Source organism: Phlebotomus papatasi, chromosome 3 (genome assembly GCF_024763615.1).
Source record: "Phlebotomus papatasi isolate M1 chromosome 3, Ppap_2.1, whole genome shotgun sequence".
NCBI lineage: Eukaryota > Metazoa > Arthropoda > Insecta > Diptera > Psychodidae > Phlebotomus > Phlebotomus papatasi.
This window is the reverse complement of record NC_077224.1, coordinates 29,535,117-29,554,677: the sequence shown is the minus strand read 5'-3', so window position 1 is coordinate 29,554,677 and position 19,561 is coordinate 29,535,117. Positions and strand designations below refer to the sequence as shown.

Below are 19,561 nucleotides of genomic sequence, written 5' to 3'. Positions count from 1 at the left end.
TTATCTTCTAGTTGAGTCTAAATGGTATTTAAAAAAAAAAATTAATATCTTTTACAGCGTGTTAAAGTCAATATTTCGTCTCAAAATATGCACATAAAAAAACTCCTAAAAAAGCTCCTCTTTCACAATTTTCTCCGTTTTTTTTTTGGTTTAACTATATATGAAAATATATATAATATATATATATATATATAATATATTCATTCATTTTCAACCGCTTATCCCTATTGGGGTCGCGGGATATATAATATATATAATATATATATTTATATATATATAGAAAACGTATACTTATGAAAATTGAAAATCTTTTTAGATTTTTTTCTCAGACAAGAATTACGAGCTGTACATTTCCCACCAAGTAGGGAACACTGTAAAAAGGTGTTCTATAGTCGCGCTACACTGAGAGAAATCCGAAAAAGTTAAAATAACATTCCGGAAATGTTTATTTTACCCTGCATTATTGATCCGAAATCGGTGTAAATATTCTGCTTTTTAGGTGTTTTAGGGGTTAAAGTTACGATTTTTCGTGTTAATTTTACCCTTAAAAAGGTGTAAAATTAACATTAAAAAATGTTGATATATTTTTACACCTAAAAAGTGTTAAAATAATGAGGAAAAAAGGTTAATAGTACCCCCATTTTTTTCTCAGTGTAAGTGTATGCCTCATTAGTCCGCCATTTTGTAATATTTTTTTTCGAACAAAGATTTAAAAACTTGATATATGCATACCTAAACTTGCTCTCTCCTCTAAAAAATATCGCAAGAAACTGCTAAGTTTTGAACTTCTAATTCAGGCTTCCCTCCTTAAGGCAATTTGGACACAGAGAAATCCGAAAAATTTAAATAACATTCTGGAAATATTAATTTTACCCTGCAGTATTGATCCGAAATCTGTGTAAATATTACAATTTTTAGGTTATTGGGGGTTAAAGTTACCCTTTTTCATGTTAATTTTACCCTAAAAAAAGTGTAAAATCAACATTAAAAAATGTTGATATATTTTTTACACCTAAAAAGTGTTAAAGTTATGAGGAAAAAAAGTTAATCGCACTCTCTTTTTTTCTCAGTGGACAATCACAAAGGCACTCAGTTACTGAAGAATAGCAAAGAAAGCGTGGACAGTGGACATACATAATTCATAAAGATTTTTTTTTTGTAAAATTTATAAAAAGTGAGTGAATTTTATAATTCACTCTCGGGAGAAGGAATCACTGTGGGGGAGGTGGTGCTACTTTGAGCTGTGGGGCTAGATTGTTATACGATATTTTCGCCTATTCCTAAATGAAGTTGGTTCTTACAATTATTTTATTTAGATTCACAACTATTTTGTCTATCCAAATTACATCATTCTAAAACGTGTGCATTATAAATATGCAAAAAAATCGTATAACAATGTAGCCCCACAGTTCAAAGTAGCCCCATACCTCAAAGTAGCCCCATCTTCCTCTATAACCGGAAGTCGATAATTTTTCGCGGTTAAATCTGTAGCGTTTTTGAACCGGAGAAGCGGACATACGATGGACGTCAGTTTTATGGAAAACTTCAGAGTTCCATCATGATTCCATAAGATTATTCTTTATTAAAAAGAACAGTAAAATTAATCTAAAATTGGAGATGGTGTACTGAACCACCTAAAACCATGTCCGTGGTTAGAAACTTAAAAAAAAACTGTATTAGAAATAACAGAGTAGATTTTGTTGATTTGATAAAATAATGCTGTCAGTACCTCAAAAAAGATCTTTTATCAGTTTACTCTATCATGGGCGTGTGTTTTTTATTGTTGAACTTTTTATATTCTTGACATTCTGTAGCCCACAGTAAGTGGAACAATTAAATATAGTTAAAATTGTGTGCTGAAAGACACCTTTTTATGAAAGGAATCCTCAATAAATTCAATAAGTGGCCAGAAGGGAAAAATAGGTATTCCATGAATGAAGAGTATGTGAAAGAGAATTCTCTAGATATTTGTGGCAATATACCTCTTTGAATTGCGACCAAACACAATAAAAACCAATTTTTCTTAATTTTTTTTATTGTATTTTGTGCCTGAAGTTATTTTGTTTGCAGGAAGAAAAGTTAAATAAATTGAGAAAGAAAGCGTAGATTTTTTTTTACCAATTTCTTTTCTCAATTTTATATAAAAGCACAATCATTGAGAAATGGGATATATCTTCTATAAACAAATTTGTCCACATTATTAGAAGGAGACTTTGATGAAATCAATATTTTCCAGATGAAAGTACATGCATTGAGTACATTTCCATAAAAAATATTTAGACATTAATAATAGAGAAAGTCATTATTCAATGGTGTTCATTCAGACTGGATATAAAAAATGAAATTTAAGAAGGAAATCAGCAATTTAGTGATAAGAAATAACTATTTATATAGCATAGGGCAATTTAAGAATTATTTTTTAAACATTAATATTCTTGTGCGTATAGGTATAAATCTGTTTATATAATTTTGAATAGTTGTGATTAGAAGCAATCACACCTAAAAACGCAAAGGATAAAAAATTTCATTTATGAACGTAGTGTTATAAAAAAGAGTGAAATTCGTTTGGTCATAACTCTAAATAATGAACAAAAGTATATTGCTTAGGATGTTTAAACTTTAAAGTGTTTCAACTAACTTTCCTGATACTAAATCAATAATTTGATTGCTTAAGTCAATATAATGATGAAATTCAATTTCTCAGTCACAGATTCTCTAAGTGAGTACAAAATGAGATTAATGCTTTTTCTAAATGCATATTCATAATTGAGAATTAAAAAACTATACACAGTTATTTTTAGAATTTTTATATACAACCTAATGCGTTAGTAAGATGACCAATCTAAAAATTAGCAAAGTAAACTAACTAAAATTTAAATAATTCAAATGAATTTTATAATATGATCTACCATCCTAAATATAGGGTATACATACCGTGTCCGCCAAAATCGTTAATGCCAAAATCTCTAGACTTAAAATCCTGAACGCAAATATCCCAAAGAAACAAAATTCCGAATGGGTCGAACCCGAAAGCCAAAATCCCGAATAAGTCGAAATTCGAAAAATCCAGAAAGCCAATATCCGCAAAGCTAAAATCCCGAATAGACAAAATCCCGAATTGCATGAAATTTGAAATCCTGAATGAGTTGAAATCCCAAAATACCGAAAATCCCGAAAATTCGAAATCTCAAAAGCCAAAATCCCTAAAGCCAAAGTCCAAAAGAGACAAAATATCGAATGAGTCGAAATCCCGAAAGACAAAATCTCGAATCGATTGGCAAAATCTTGAATGAAATCCCGAAAATTCAGAAAACCCAAAAGGGACGAAATTATAGGCAGGATAGTGTGTAGAATAATTCCCCAAAATGCAATCGTCGGTGCAGATAACATTTTTAAAAATTCACAATTTTGGCGTTTTCTGGATATTGGCCCTTTCAGTATTTAGACGTTGGGGATTTTGGCGTTCCCGTACGGGTTTTCAGTTTCGGAATTTTAGCTATTCTTCATTTCGAACTAAACATTTTTACTAAGATACTGTCCAATGTACTATAGCCTTGAAACTTTTTCACGCATTTCATATAAGTGTTGCAATATTGAAGTACAATGTAAAATCCAAAATGAAGCAATTCTAAATAAGAAGGAATTTAACTAAACGCTACATAAAATATTTTTTATAAGCTTTTTGCCATTGGTTGCTCCTCTTTTGATTGAAGTAAAGATTGTTACACAGTAAAGACAGAGCAAACAGTAAAGACTGTTTAGGCTCTATTTTACACCATATTTAAAATTTCAATTGATTTCATTTTCAATAGCGATAATTGCCAAATATGTAAAAATGAAAAATGCATATTTATAGCTTTTAATACTAAATGCAGGAAATAAAGAGTAATTCAGCACTTATAAAAATCATCTTAAACGATTTTGAATATTCACATAAATGATAATAGGCATGGTTTGCAAGGAGTAAACCTTGAAACGATGCGAATTTTCTCTTTATTTGCAAAGAGCTGATTTATCATCATCTCATCTTATGAGATTAATAATTTTATCTATCTTATGGCTAAGAATAATCGAACTAGGTCTTTGCAACGAAAGAGAAAATTTGCATCGTTTGAAGGTTCTTTGTGTATGCGTACATTCTTTTATAAAAATTAATTTGGATAGGAAATGAATAAATATGATTTGAATTAAAAATCTTCAGCCAACTTCTGAAATAAGTCATATTACATTTTAGCTGTTCTGACTTTTCAAATATATTACTTTAAACATGAGTAATAGTTTAATGGAAGAGGAACTTTTGTATATCATAAAAATGAATATATCAGTACATTGAATTTTATATAATTTAATGTCTTTCTTGTAAGGTGTGAAGAAATATATCCTGTTGCCAAAAGAGGAAAAAATGAATGAAAACATCACACGAATTGATTCTTTATCCAATAAATAACAGAAAAACTTATTGTGTAAAATATTTGCTGCCTCCACACATTAAGCTGTATAAATCACTGCTGGTATTGAGAAATTTGGCACATTTTAGCCTTTGTTGCAAAAAAAAAAAATGTGGAAAATGCTTTTAATTTCCAATCGCTCATTTTACCATCTTCATTCACATTTCTTCTCTTTACCTACAGCATCGATTCTCACCATACACGGAATCCTTCACAGAGAGAACGGCTGTTGTGACAACTTTGTGTCATATTTTAGAGATTGATTGTCCTCCAGAGGCTTTTATTCTCTCACTGGGATCAAACATATATGTACAATATTCCTATTTTCTAATAATACACTTTGCTTTTTGGTAACTATTACAAAAAAAAAATTAACAGAGGAAATGATTGTAGCTCATTTCCCACACATTACTATTTGTACACAGTAGTAGCGTAACATCTTAGGTATAAAATCAATCACTTCACTAGATTTCACACTCATTAATCAACGAAACGTTCATCTTAATATTAATTGCTTGAGTTAAATTACTAAAAATCACGTCATGTTCCCTGTTCTCTTGTGCAAAGGAAATCGCCAGTAGTTTCCTGAAATTTAGAGTCGCGTCATTTCGAAGAAGGTGCATCGGGTTTTGGAGGTGGTGGGCAGTTTTGGGCCCGGGAATATTGATCCGCAGTTGATGTTGAGCGCTTGGAGGGCTTTGATTGTAAAGTCAGGAATGAGCGCGGCAACAACCACCACAATACACAGCAGCCAAAAGGTAAGCGACGATAAGAGATTTGTATACACATGAAGCATATCGCCGTTGAAAAGGGATCTGAAAGAAAATGTTTCATGAGAATGCCTAATTAAATTTCACGCAGAGATGTTGTTAATTCAATCGCGAATTTTCTGAATAGCTCGAAGCATATTCCTGAGAAGAGGAATCGAGAAGTAAATTGATGAAAGCATTCTCTTTTATGTGATAAGACTTGTGTTGTCTCACAAAATTATTAATGGAAAATCGATTTTTTTTCTTATAAATTTAAAAGTGAATCTTCTTGAATTAGAATTTTTTTTTATACTAAAATATAGTGTTTTGTACGTAACGTGTTTTGTACATTATATGTAAGTAACTTTGGGAAGATGGAGTTTGGCAGACAACTCAATACTTGTAAACTCCGTGATAGGAATTTGTACCTTTGAATCCATTAAAGGTTAAAAGTAATGAAATGGGATCTTTGATATTTAAACGAAATCCCTACTTAATTATAAATAAATAAAATATGTTTAAGAAATTTCAGGAGAAGCTGCTTTGCAATTTGCTTAGAGGTATCTTTCCTTCATTCACTTGCTATTCTAAGGGAGTTATCATACTTTTTATAAATAAATTTATGAATAAATTTAAAAAAAATAACAGTTTTACCTTAGTATCATTATTGCGTATTAAAAGTATGAATGCGATTAACATTAATTGTCGTTCATGTGTGATCAAATGTGTGAATTATGTCTGAATCGCCTAATTTTTAGATTTTGATCTATTTTTTTTTCATAAAAAGATAGATTTAGGCCTATAAAAATTGGTTTAAATGGTCTTAAAACATAAATATGATTACACGTTAAAAAAAAACTGATACGAAAAAGAAAGACTAAAATTTTAATCTTATTATTTATTGTGAAAATTATACATATCCTGCGTTAAATTGAAGCATAGTGATGCTTTGCATATTACGCATGGGGGGGATATTAGCTTGGAAGTGGTGTACACTGAAGTGGAAGTACTGCGGAAGTGGAAGTCTTAAAAATGGAATGTTTTTCGCGCTTTTCATTTAATTACAGTAGAAAAAGTGCATGTGGGCATGTAGCGCAATTAAAGATTGTCCTGAAAGGGTTAAATTAATGTTGTTTTTTATTGCAATTATCATAAATTCCTCGTCAAAATTCTCGTTAAAAAAATTCAAATGTTGTTCAACTAACGCGCTCTGTTCCAAATGGAAGAAACTTAATTGAATGCCTTTCAAAAATTAAATTTCAAATTACGATTTTCAATTAGAAAGTTTTCGAGTGTAATAAGTGTAATAGTAGTCGATTATTTGAGATAGTTTTTCTACTGTAAACTATCGGGAATAACTAAAACTAAATTACAGGATATTAATTTATCCTACAACTGTCCTGGAGACATCAGAAAATTAAAAAAAATATATACAAATAATTATCATTTATTACTCCAAATCCTAAAATATTATTTTTGACTAATAGACTAAAGTATATCCAAAATCTGCAAAGATTATAAATGGTTCTTTTGTTTTTGAGTTTTAATTCAGCAATATATTATTTTATTATGCACTTTTTGTATACAAAAATAACGATTTGAACTTAAAACGACTTGTTTTTTTCTTTAGAAACGTGGCATTTTTATGATAAACTGGATTTTCGCATCTTTTGAGATCAAATATATCATCATTCACATACAAAATGCTTTTTTATAATCATTTAATTTTTTTTATTTTTTTCTAGACAATGATTTAAACAGAGAGATTAAAAACTATTGTAATGTCCAAGCCCTGAGCAGCACCAGCTTGATTAAAAACACCACCTTATTATTAAAAACATCACACTATAAAAAAAATTATTGATGCTCTTGGTAGAATTTTGAATATTTTTTACAACTACACTCAGTCCCTTGATTATGCATATTTCGGGACCGAAAAAACGCTCGAAATGGCATTATGTATCAAGAAAATTTGCTATTTTCTATGCAAATTTCTTAATTCATATTTTCTTTTGAATACCATTTTTTATTTTAAATATTTGACCTTCATGAAAAAAAAATTTATTATAAGACAGACGTTTGCAGAATAATTCCGTATGAATAAGTTTTTCCAGTTTAATATAAAAAATTAGCCTTCCACGAGAAATAATAAAAATAAAAATTTTATTTTCAGTTGAATTAAAATGCAATTACAATAAGGGAAGAGCACCCCAGATCGGAATGTTAAGAGACATGCTCGATATTTAGTTGAAAATATAAGAATCAAAATTACTATTTGGTATTTTTGTGCATGCTAATTGGTATATTAGTGATCCATCCTATATCTGCGCATTTGAATTTTTAAATTTTACAATAAATTTATAAAAATTAGGTGTAATTGCAAACTTACAATCTGTACCTCGGATCGTCATGAATTCAATCAGGTTTCTCACGGAAATTTGATTTTATAAATTAAATCAGAGCCAATGCAGTGCATTCTTGTAAGAGTTAATTGGTAAAAAGTAGCTAATAATTTTTAAAAAATCATTTGATTTTGAGCAACAATACGGTAATAACCTGACGATCCGAGGAACACTGCCGATCCCTGGTACTCTTCCCTTATCCAAAAACAAAAAACAATAATCCAAATCCAACTGTTGAAGAAAATTCAAATTAGATTTTAGTCGTTTCTTTTAAATTCAAACGCCTAGAGAGCTTGAAAGTGCTTAAAAGTTCAGGAAGTGCTGGAAATCACCTATGGCACTTCCAGAAGTGTGGAGGTCTTTGACGTTTTCCGTATAAATTTAGGAAGTGCTGGAAGTATTGTACACGATTCTTTGACTAATATCTCCCCCTTGATATTACAGATAATATTACGAGCTGACATAATAATTTATAATATTTAAAGCTTTAAAAGGTCCTCCCGATAAACTTCAAAATTAAAACAAAGTAATAGCATTCTCATTTTAACCTGGTTATTATAAAAAAAAACTTCAGATTTTCAAATAAAAGTTCTTTTAATCAAAGAATACGAATCAGCATTTGAACTCTACAGACCTACAACTTCAGACCTACAATTTCATCATATGGCTTAGCACCTCTTATCAGGCAAGATTTTTCAGGAAATTGTGACTTATCATTGGATTTTCCGGCCTCATAGGAAGAAAAGCTTCCCAGTAACAGTATTGAAGTATTGAACAGTAAGTAAGTATTGAAAGCTTTCCAGTAACAATTAGAATATGAAACAAAAAAACGCTATCCTAGTTGCATTTACGTTAAATAAATTACAATATTTTGACGAAAGCGTTAATATGAACTTCCTGTCGAAATTCCATTAAGCGTAAATACATGCTTTATGAAAAAAATTGGAAAATTGTTTATTATATAAAATTTTGAGATCTTCAGTCTGAAACCCGCGTTAAAGATTTATTTCTTGTGGGTTATGAAATACAACAAGTAAAATAATTTTAATAATAATGCGAAATCATAATACAGAAACGAATTCATTTGAGCCGTATAGAAAAATAAAGTAAGCTCTCTGTTCTTCAGTAAAAATACCACAAACACTGGGTCTCTATGCAGGCGAAAACATATGCAATGTCCTCCTGAGGTATAGACTTCAAATGAAAAACTTTATATTTATGCTGATATCCTTGAATATTATATCCAAGGAGGAGATATTAGGATGAAAATGTGTACACCGCTTCCAGGCACTTCCACAATTTGTATAAAGTAGCCCTTCACACTTCCAGCATTTCAGAAGACTCCCGAAAATGCTGCAACACTTCCAGCACTTCTTGCACTTCATACACTTCTCATACTTAGAAATCAATAGTTTGTTTAATATTATGAAAAATCTACTTAAGAAAACTTAAAAATTGTCAAGATATTTATTTTTACATGTATTTTATTTAAATATATTTTTCATATTTTTTTTTTTGAATTTCTAACAGCAGATATTCTTACTAAACGATATTTTAATATTATCTGTGTTTTACGACCAACAGAATTTATTTCTATGGATTTTCTAATAACCTCTACACACAAAAAAAATGTCCATATTTTAAAGTTCTTCCTACACAATCCTAGTCAATTTTTTTCAATATGGACCTAAATTTCTCAAGTATGTAGAGGCCATAACAGACCAATGAAGCTATTTCTGGAAAATAGGTCTCTAAAAATGTATTGTCGATTCTAATTTATTGAAACTGTTTTGGAAAGTCTGTAAGAGACCAAAAGTACGAGTGCAACAACTAATTTAGCCCTTCAGAAGTACAGTATCAGCCAAAAATTTCTAGACAAAGTTATATTCGAGATATTAGGTGGAAAAATCATTAAAAAAAATGCTTTTTAAAATTTTTCTTTTTTGCAAATGAGTTGCCTGTAATCCATAAATATTATTTATGTATTATAACAACAAAAAAATTTACTTAAGATGGTATCAAAAATAATTCTTTTCTAAAATTTGATCATTTTTTATCGGCTAAAAGTTTGTTGTCGCATTTGAAAGTTACTTAAGTTACTCTGAAAAATAGATCATCCGACACGATAGCGGTCAGATCAGTGAAAGTGAAGGGTTATTTTCAGAGCCTCATGCACCACCATGCTCTTACTTTACTCCCGTTAACCCGTAGAGGATCCGGCTAATCCTCTACTCCGGAATTGGATAGAGAAGCCTTTGATTAAAGTTACCACCAAAAAGTACCGTAATAACCAGTAATACAGTTCCTACATTTCCTCTTATTCCTTTCAGTGAAAAGATGTGGCATCCATGTATCAAGTTTTTAAATACATGCAAGCTTTTCCAAACAGCGAAATATGATCGAATTATTGGTTTTCAAAATCTGAATAATCTCTTCAATTGTTATTTATAAATTGTCTTCCACTCGAATACCTACAATATAGCCGTTAATGTTAGAGACCGTTTAAGATAAAGTTTGATCTTTTCAAAAATAAATCCTTATACCGAAATTTTTCATGGCACTTTTCAGTTATTTAAACTTGATGTAAATAAATACCCAAAATGCTTTTTTTTTTGTGTAAGTCCATCATTTAAGACCTTTCAAAAATTCAACTCATTAACTCTTTAACGACGAGACAGTTTTCGTGAACCGAAAATCAGCAAAAATCAGCAATAAAAATGAAACCAATGTACAAAATCAGTTAAAGGTCTTACATCTAGCCTTAGAAAATCCAACAGAGCCTGATTCGGTGTATTTTTTGACTCTATGAACGATAGGGACAAAAATAGCCTAAAAATTTAAGTATTTTTTCTGACAATACTAATGAATGATAATTTTCAATCTAATGAAAAATATTATGTTTGAGTATTGTAGTTTCTTTTCCCAAACGGTTTTGTTTAAAAAAAAATTGGAAGTATAAAAAATATATAAAATTAATTTTCATTATGAGAATTTAAAAATTCGTCATTTTTTAGCTTAAAAATTTACTACATAGTAAATAGCTGGAGACTTGCAAAAAATAACCTAGATTCCTTCAACCTTCTACTTTGCAATTATGTACAGACATAAGAAAAAAATAACTTTAGGTAGTCAGGAGAAATTATTTTCTTTATGGGACACCGGTGTTCCAATCGTCCTTAAAGGGTTAAACACTACAAAGGCACTTTTCGTTCCTTACGTATTTTTGCCACTCGAATTTAAAATCTGAGCTAAAAGTAGCGTATAGTCTGTGAAATTCGGAATAAAACAAGATGACTCTATTTTCGGACACTTCCACTTCCAAAGACTTACAAGCACTTCATTTTCAGCTGTACACCACTTCCGATCCTAATATCTCCCCCTTGATTATCTCCTAAATATATGTGTGGAACTGTGAGAGATCCAATGGAGCTTTGGGGATGTTAGAGAAGGAACTACCCCAAGACATTCACGATTCACGCACGAAGCACAATCGTGATACTATTGAATGTTCACAAAAAGAATTCAATTTGCCTCAATCTTCCCATTATGCGCATACTAATGAATACCAGAAATTGAGCTTCACAGTAATTCCATTAAGAATTTAATCTATTACTTACAGATTGAAAAGGTTATAGATGAATGTGGTAAGGACGAATGCAGCAATGGAGAGCCAGATGGTGAAGATGAACCAGTAAGATTGATACACGGACGAAAGCCACAGCTTCAAATTTACCAATATCACCACATTATGAATCATGAAAGTGCCATAGCAGTAGAAATTCACAACGTGTGGTGTGGTGAGAATGGCAGGATTGTTCACCCACATAAAATATCCGGCCACGTAGACAATTGAGGAGTGATAAACAGCCAAAAGCATCCAACCACAGAAAAAATTCCACTGCAGCCTCTTATTTCTCACATTTTTCTTATAAAGCGGTGGTTCACTGAAAAAAAAACACAGATGAAAATTTAAAATAATTTTAAAATTTATTTTAAAATAAATCTTAAATCATACTTCATCAGTCTGTTCATGGGGTAGACTTTCTCGGTGAGCGAAATAACAAGGATAGGAAGAGCAGTGTACACGACGTTATACAGAGTGAGGAAAAGCGAATCGTAGATGGACTGTGATGAGAACATACTGTTGATCTGGAAGTACATCTGGATCATCATGAAGACGAGGTTTTTGTAGAAGAAGTACAGAACAAGAAGAGATAGTCTTTGGGAGAAGTAGTGTCCATGCATAAGAAGCATTCGTTTAACCATTGAAAAATTGGCAAAAGCATAATCAGCACATCGGGCAGCCTGTCGGCCCTCCTTTCCCACAATTCCCAATCCTACATGTGACTCTTGGATCATCGAAACATCATTTGCACCATCGCCAATGGATGCAGTAATTGGATGACCAGCCACTGTCTTCATTAAATGTACCACCTCGCATTTCTGCAGTGGACTCAAGCGACAACCAAGAACAGCTCTACATCGCACTGAGAGATCCCGGAAGCGCTCTGGAAAGTGAGAGAGAGCAAAAGCCAGGCTGCCACCATCAATCAACAGCGCGAATACTTGATCCTTGTTTCGATTCAGTTCATTTTCAAAAATATCAAGCTGTTCCTCGAGCTTCTCAGGGCTCTGACATTCAACAATGAAGTGCTTTATGGCAGTATCTGGTATATGACCACAGGATAAAGCAATGTTCAGAGCAGTCTCAACCTTATCCCCTGTCAGCACCCAAACTTTAATACCAGCGTGTCGTAGAGCTTCCAATGTATCTCTCACATTATCCTGCAATGCATCCTCTACAGCCGTCGCTCCAAGTAGTTCTAAATCTGCACAAAGTAATAAGTCTATTTAGTCTTGCATGAGATATAAACAGAATCAACAATGCTATGCAGTACGAGAGCGTAACAAATGAGAAATTATCATGGAAAACTCTCAAATGAAAGAACAACATTTCATTCACAACTAAATCCATTTAATTTGTAGAGAAAATTTAAATGTCTTTTATATTTATTTTAAATGTCTTTTATACAGGGGAAATTATAGAATGTGTATTGTGAGCATGACAAAGTCCCAAAGGAGTAATTTGAAATAAATGCTTCTATAATAAGGTTTTTCAATTAAAACAGAAATGAGGTAAGATTGCATCAGCAATCACACTAAATCCTTTTCATTTTAAATTCTAATGAGAAAAACAATAATAGGGGAGATTGGGGCAAAATTTGTCAAAACAAAAATTTCAATATTCGCTATTTTCTAAAATAAAAGAAACTGAGGCTTGAAATTTTTATTATAGATAGCCTTCATGAACCTTCTTAACATTACAAAGTTTCAAGGGATTCGAGGAAGGATTAGGGGAATGTAGGCATGGTTCGCACAGAGTGAACCTTCAAACTATGTCAATTTTCTCTTTGTTTGCAAAGAACTGATTTACATCTCATCTCGTTTCATGAGCTTAATAACACTGTGCAACGATGATTTTGTCACTGGGTTCTCATGCTATTTTTTCTATTGCTAGGGTCAAATGATTTACGAAAATACTTATAATTTTGATTTCATTTGGATTTTGCGCCCGGAATCTAGGCAAAACCGTTTTTTCTGTTTTTTGATACTTGGGTGCCTATATCTCCGATTCTGCTGAACCGATTTATTTCTCACTAGGGAATAATTTGTTGTCCTTTACATGCCCGATAAATCCTCTGAACAGATGAAGTTCGTACAACTGACACCAGGGGCGCTGTAGTCGCATAAATATCAGAAAACATGGAAAAATCGAACTTTTTAGCAACTTTGATCAAAAATATCTCGAAAACTAGGACTGTCCCTAACAATCTTTTTTGTGGGTTTGATAGAGAATTTAATCAGCTACAATTTTCGTCCATGTACAACTTTTCTCTCAGATTATTTTTTAACCTCGATATTGAGGTTCAAACGAAAAATGAGCATTCAGCCAACTAAATAAAACCTTCACCATTTCGAGTGTTATTGTTTTTTTTCCTCGCAATTAGGCAGCACAAGCTTTTATTATATTATTTAATACTGAAATATCGATATTATGGTGATTTTTATATGACATTTAAAATTTTTAAATATTATTTTATTACTTCGAAACTTGTATAAAACTTTAACGTATGTGATATACATAAAGTAACAATTACAAGTTCAAAAACTAGTTTTAGATTTATTTCGAGGAAAATCACGTAATTATGAGGTTAAAATTGTAGGAATGTAGATAAATGTAGGAAAAATTTTTAAAGAATTATAAAAAGAAATGAATTTAGAAAAAGGATTTTTTGCAAAGTTTTCCATATGTAGCTGGTATGTAAAAGGTAAAATAGATACTTATTGATTCTAAAACGTAAATTTAACAAGAAATATTCTTTGAAATATTTAAAATTTTGCAATATGCAGTTAATATGCGTTTTTTGTAATAGTCTTTTGAGATTGAAATAACACTGAAATCTTACTGAAGATATTGTTCAAGTTATTACCTTGTATTACATCTAAACACATTTTATAATGCAATAAGTATTAATAAAGTCCTACAATTGTAAGAAAAGTGAAAATAATACTCTGGGTTATCTAAACTTGAAAAGAAAAAGTCAAAATGTGCGAAATAGTTAAGTTTCTCTTTAGTTGGCTGAGTGCTCATTTTTCGTTTGAACCTCAATATCGAGGTTAAAAAATAATCTGAGAGAAAAGTTGTACATGGACGAAAATGTAGCTGATTAAATTCTCTATCAAACCAATAAAACAGATTGTTAGGGACAGTCCTAGTTTTCGAGATATTTTTGATCAAAGTTGCTAAAAAGTTCAATTTTTCCATGTTTTCTGACATTTATGCGACTACAGCGCCCCTGGTGTCAGTTGTACGAACTTCATCTGTTCAGAGGATTTATCGGGCATGTAAAGGAGAACAAATTATTCCCTAGTGAGAAATAAATCGGTTCAGCAGAATCGGAGATATAGGCACCCAAGTATCAAAAAACGGAAAAAAAGGTTTTGCCTAGATTCCGGGCGCAAAATCCAAATGAAATCAAAATTATAAGTATTTTCGTAAATCATTTGACCCTAGCAATAGAAAAAATAGCATGAGAACCCAGGGACAAAAAAAAGTTCAAAATTATTGCACAGTGTAATGATCTGTCTTATGGCTAAGGAATGACGAACTAGCTCTTTGCAAAGAGAAATTTTGCGTTGTTTGAAGGTTCACTCTGTGCGAACCATGCCAACATTCCCCTATGTAAAATAAAAAATAATAAAATGTTGAGTCATATTTTTGGAATATTTTTGGCTTACAGAAAATATCAATACTGATTAGCTCAATTTAAGCACATTTCTCGTTAAGATAGAGAAAAATTATCTTTAACACTTGGAAGGACCCTAGTGGCAGCCGCTGCCAATTTAGTTTTCAATTTATTTTTTTATAGTGAAGAATATATCATTTCGCCTGGAGGCCTGATTGAATGCGTGCAGAATTTATCTGGCTGTTTTTTCGTTGTAAAATTTTTAATAAAAATTAAATATTAATGTAAATATATTGCAAAAACAAAAAACTGTACTCGGAAGGACCAAGTGGAAGTTGCTGCAATATGCATTTTATATGGGAGTTTGACATTCTGCAGATGTAATTTTCTTGATTGTTAGTGTATAAAAGCCTAAAAAGAACAAGTTGAAAGTGTTTTTGCAAATTATTGAGAAGAATTAAAAGGGAAAGTGACATGGCTTTGAATGCGTTAGCTTTTGAATGCTTCAATTTTTCTCTTATTTCCCAAAGCTAAAAATCCATTTTGGTAAGCGAAGTTAATAGAAAATAGTTAATAGTATTAACTATTGTTCATTAAGTAGAATTTTGCTTTGAAAAATAAGAGAAAAATTGAAACACTCAAAGGCTACCGCATTCAAAGGCAGACCACTTTCCCTTACTTCATGACTCTGATAAAGATGAAAACATCGAATGGTTAAAAATATTTAGATACAGTACCCAAGGAGATGAAATTTCTGATTTAGACACCAGAAAAGAACTGACTAAAGCTCCGAATGTTTAAATATAAGTAAAAATATCAAAATATTATGTAAAATTCGATAAATGGCAGCGGCTGCCACTTGGTCCCTCCGTGACACTTTTAGTTAGGGTTCTACGAAGTGTTAACAAAGTTGAAGAGAAATAAATTTCCTATAAAAATATGACTATTTGATATTTTTAACGTTTGCGAGAGTAAAACGTCACAAATTATCCGAAGACTGACAAAATTTGCCCCAGAAATTTTGAGAACCTCCATAAAATTGATTCGATAATTACATTTCTTTCGAGATAGAGGAAAATAGTCTCCTGCAATGTTGTAGAGCAGTAAATTTCCTATAAAAATATGCTCATTATAAAACGTTTAAGTTTTCTCACTCAGAGCTCATGAAATAATTAAATATGCATTTTGACATGTTTTGCCCCAGTCTCCCCTACTTACTAATACTTATTTTTAATATTTTACAATTCTTTGAAAATGTAAAGTCACTTACTTCTTTCTATTTTCTGTTGGCAGTTATCTACAAGAGCCTTTCGGTCCGTTAGTGAATTATTGGCCTGAGTTATTTCTTAAAAAAAAAGAAAGAAGGTAGAACAATTTCAAAGTCATGCAATGGAGCAAGAAAAACCGAAAGCCCACTCACCATTGGAAAATTCGATGTACTCAGAATTTGTAATTTTTCTACGAGCAACAGTCAGAGTTCGAAGACCCAACTTGGCAAAGTCATTGATATGACTTTGGGTCACGGTAATCAATTGACGTGGTGTCTTATCACACAGTGGCAAAACATGACTTTCAGCCCCCTTGGTATACAGCCAAATTTGTCCCTTTTGATCACGTACAATCACACTCATCCTTTTCCTGTCTGACGTGAATTCCAATACGTGAAGTCGCGTGAATTTCATAATGGTGGAATTGTCTGCTTTGAAAATTCTCTTCACAGAATCCAGAGTATCAACGTTTCGGGCCTGAAATCGAATAAAACAGAAACTTTTACTTGTGCTCTCCTAAAGCTTTAATCTCTAATTCCATTATACCTTTCCCCCACGGAAAACTGACTTCTTCACTTTCACCGTCACAACATCATCATCGTCACCGGTGTAAACAAATCCTACTTTGGCACATGCTTCCACGAGAGCTTTCTCATCTGGACTCGATGCCTGATAATCCAATTGTCTACACAGAAAGAATATATAGCGAAAAATCAATTTTAGGAATAAAATCAATAAATTGGTTATATCTTACTGAGAAAATAATGCATGCAATTTGATGCTTCTTAAACATGTAGAGGATACCGGGGTAGAATTAGTCAGGGGTAGAATTAGACAACGCAGTGGGGTGTTATAAGGTTTCGTTAGAAAGACTATTGAGCAAATTGCTATTTATTCAGAGTAAGGTAAAGTACTCTCACTCAACCAGCTTCCTCGACTCGACCTGTGGGTGAATTGTTGAATGTTTGATGGTCAATTTCGTCAATGTCTATGAATTTGTCACTGGTTCGTATTATTCATGAAATTATTGATCTATTAGTGTTAGATCATACGCAAAGTATTACAGCAAATATAAATAAATTAAATAAATAAATCTACCGGTCGAGACGAGGAACCGGTCGAGCGAAGGCACTCTACCTTCATTAAATCACCCCTTCATTCATTGAAATATTTCAATGGCTCCATTCCATACTGTTCTAAATCGACTTAGAATTATTATTACTCTGAAAGATATATTGATCCTGGGACCGAGATCTACAACTGGAGAAAATTCACTGAGAAAAAAAACGGGGGTGCGATTAACTTTTTTCCTCGTAACTTTAACACATTTTAGGTGTAACATTTTTCAATGTTAATTTCACACCTTTTTAAGTGTAAAATTGACGTAAAAAAGGGTAACTTTAACCCATAATACACCTAAAAAGCATAATATTTTGGTAGTCATCCGACGTTCGGGTAACGAGATATTCATTTTTTTCGAAAAAAAATTACACGGGCAGCATAGGAAATCGCCAACTTCAAATGGTTTTCCTAAAAAGTTGTCATTCTAAGACAAAATAGTATGGAATGGAACCGTCGATTTATCAATCTGATTCATACAGGTTTTTCACTAATTAATAGGCAATGAAAAATTTCATTTGCTGGCTAATTCTGCATCGGTCTCCCTTAATAAAATATTGTCTGATTAATGATCCTTTTTGTAAATAAAACAATCCATCAATACTTGCCACACTTATTCCGGTTGTTAGCACAATTCCAAATAAATAGTTTTATAAACGTTGTATAGTATGTAAATTTAGTAATTATATTAATATTAGTAATTGTTTCGTGAAATTGTTATCCAATAAAAAGCATAAGTATTTTTAGAATTTTTATAGATGTCATAATTTTTTTGATAGTTTTTTTTAGAAAGATATATATTTAATATCTTAAGGAACGTCGATGTAAAAAAAAACAGAGTCAAGTTCCTTTAGGGGGAGGCGGGGCTAGATTTTAAAATGATATAATTTGGTTAGACAAAACAATTGTAGATCTAAATAAAATAATTGTAAGGACTAGCTTCATTTTGAAATAGACGAAAAATCAGATATCAATGCAGCCCCACTGTACAAAGTAGCCTCACCTCCCCCTAATGGTGTTATTACATTTTCTCCTTAAACTTTTATTGCGATTCACATTAATTGTCACTAATGAGCGTTCAAATACATTATATATGTTTTTAAATAATCTAATTTTTAGGATTTGATTCATTTGTCTTAAAAATGTGGACTTGACCCTCCATAAATTCGTTTAAAATATTGGTAAAAGCGTTAGTGTGAAAACTAAATGAATTTCTCATTTTTTTCTTAATGTAAAATATAATATTATATATATGTATTTGTTGTAGATCAACTGATTTTTGCAGACCACGTCTATCTTTTCGTCAATAAATAAATCGAATTCTAAAGATTAATTGATTTAACTCTTTCTGGTCGCAACATATTCAATAGGTCAATTTCACAAATTTTGGATCAACGCAATTAATCAAGCTCTTACAAAAATATTCTATATGTTGGGGTATCTACAAGCTATTGACAAGGCGGCTGAATCAAATTCAGAATCTTGCCCTGGAGCTCCTTCGCGTCGACTGCTAACATCTTCCTGAACTGGTGGAAGATCGATAAGCATGGGATATTAACTTGGATGTTCTGGGCCCGCGACCCCAATAGGGATAAACGGTTGAAAATGATGATGATGATTTTTTTAATAAATATTTAAAATTTTTCATCATTAATAAGAATCGGATTTTTATAGACTCCAAATTCCAAATGGCCCAAAAATTTTATTTTTTTTATTGTTTAATTTAAAATTGTTGAATTTCAAGATGTTGAATTTGGAATTGTTGAATTTAAAAATTGTTGAATTTTTATGTGTAAACTCAAAAATTGTTAAATTCTGTTTATGTTGAATTTTAATTTTATTTCGAAGATTTTGATTTTTTGACTTTTTAAACATTTCAAATGTTTTTTCCTGTACTCGGGATAAACCCCCCCCCCCCCCCCAATGCGAAATGATTACATCTGATGCTCGAATCTTCACGATATACTTATTATGCATAGAAATATTTGATGTTCTATATGACTTTTGCCCAATGAAAAGCATCTCGACTGAAGTATAATTCTCAAAAGGAAATTCAACAATTTTTACACAACTTTTGTTTAAAAATTCAACAACTTTTGTCTCAAAATTCAATAACTTTTGTTTATAAATTCAACAACTTTGGTTGAATTACACAAGGCTTCACACTATAATAGTGTGAAAAATTATGATCATACTATAATACTGTTAATTTTTGATCATGTGACAAAATATGCTATAAAGTTGTGTATTTTTTCACACTATAATAATGTGAAAAACTATAATCATACTATAATGGTGGTTATTTTTAGATTTTTTCAACAGTTTTAA

At 31.4% G+C, this 19,561-nt stretch overlaps 1 protein-coding gene across 5 annotated transcripts in view; it reads right to left on the bottom strand.

The window, feature by feature from the left end:
* Positions 1-4,711: 4,711 nt before the first annotated feature.
* Positions 4,712-19,561, bottom strand: part of LOC129807515 (phospholipid-transporting ATPase IF-like) — a 31,428-nt gene continuing 16,578 nt past the window's right edge. For all 5 annotated transcript variants that reach the window (XM_055856824.1, XM_055856826.1, XM_055856828.1 and 2 more), the window contains 6 exons: positions 16,661-16,799; positions 16,267-16,591; positions 16,117-16,191; positions 11,615-12,428; positions 11,217-11,543; positions 4,712-5,263 (listed from right to left, as the gene is read on the bottom strand). In XM_055856824.1, the coding sequence (XP_055712799.1) occupies positions 5,041-5,263; positions 11,217-11,543; positions 11,615-12,428; positions 16,117-16,191; positions 16,267-16,591; positions 16,661-16,799 (1,903 nt within the window). In that variant the 3' untranslated portion in view covers positions 4,712-5,040. The remainder of the gene's footprint in view (positions 5,264-11,216; positions 11,544-11,614; positions 12,429-16,116; positions 16,192-16,266; positions 16,592-16,660; positions 16,800-19,561) is intronic.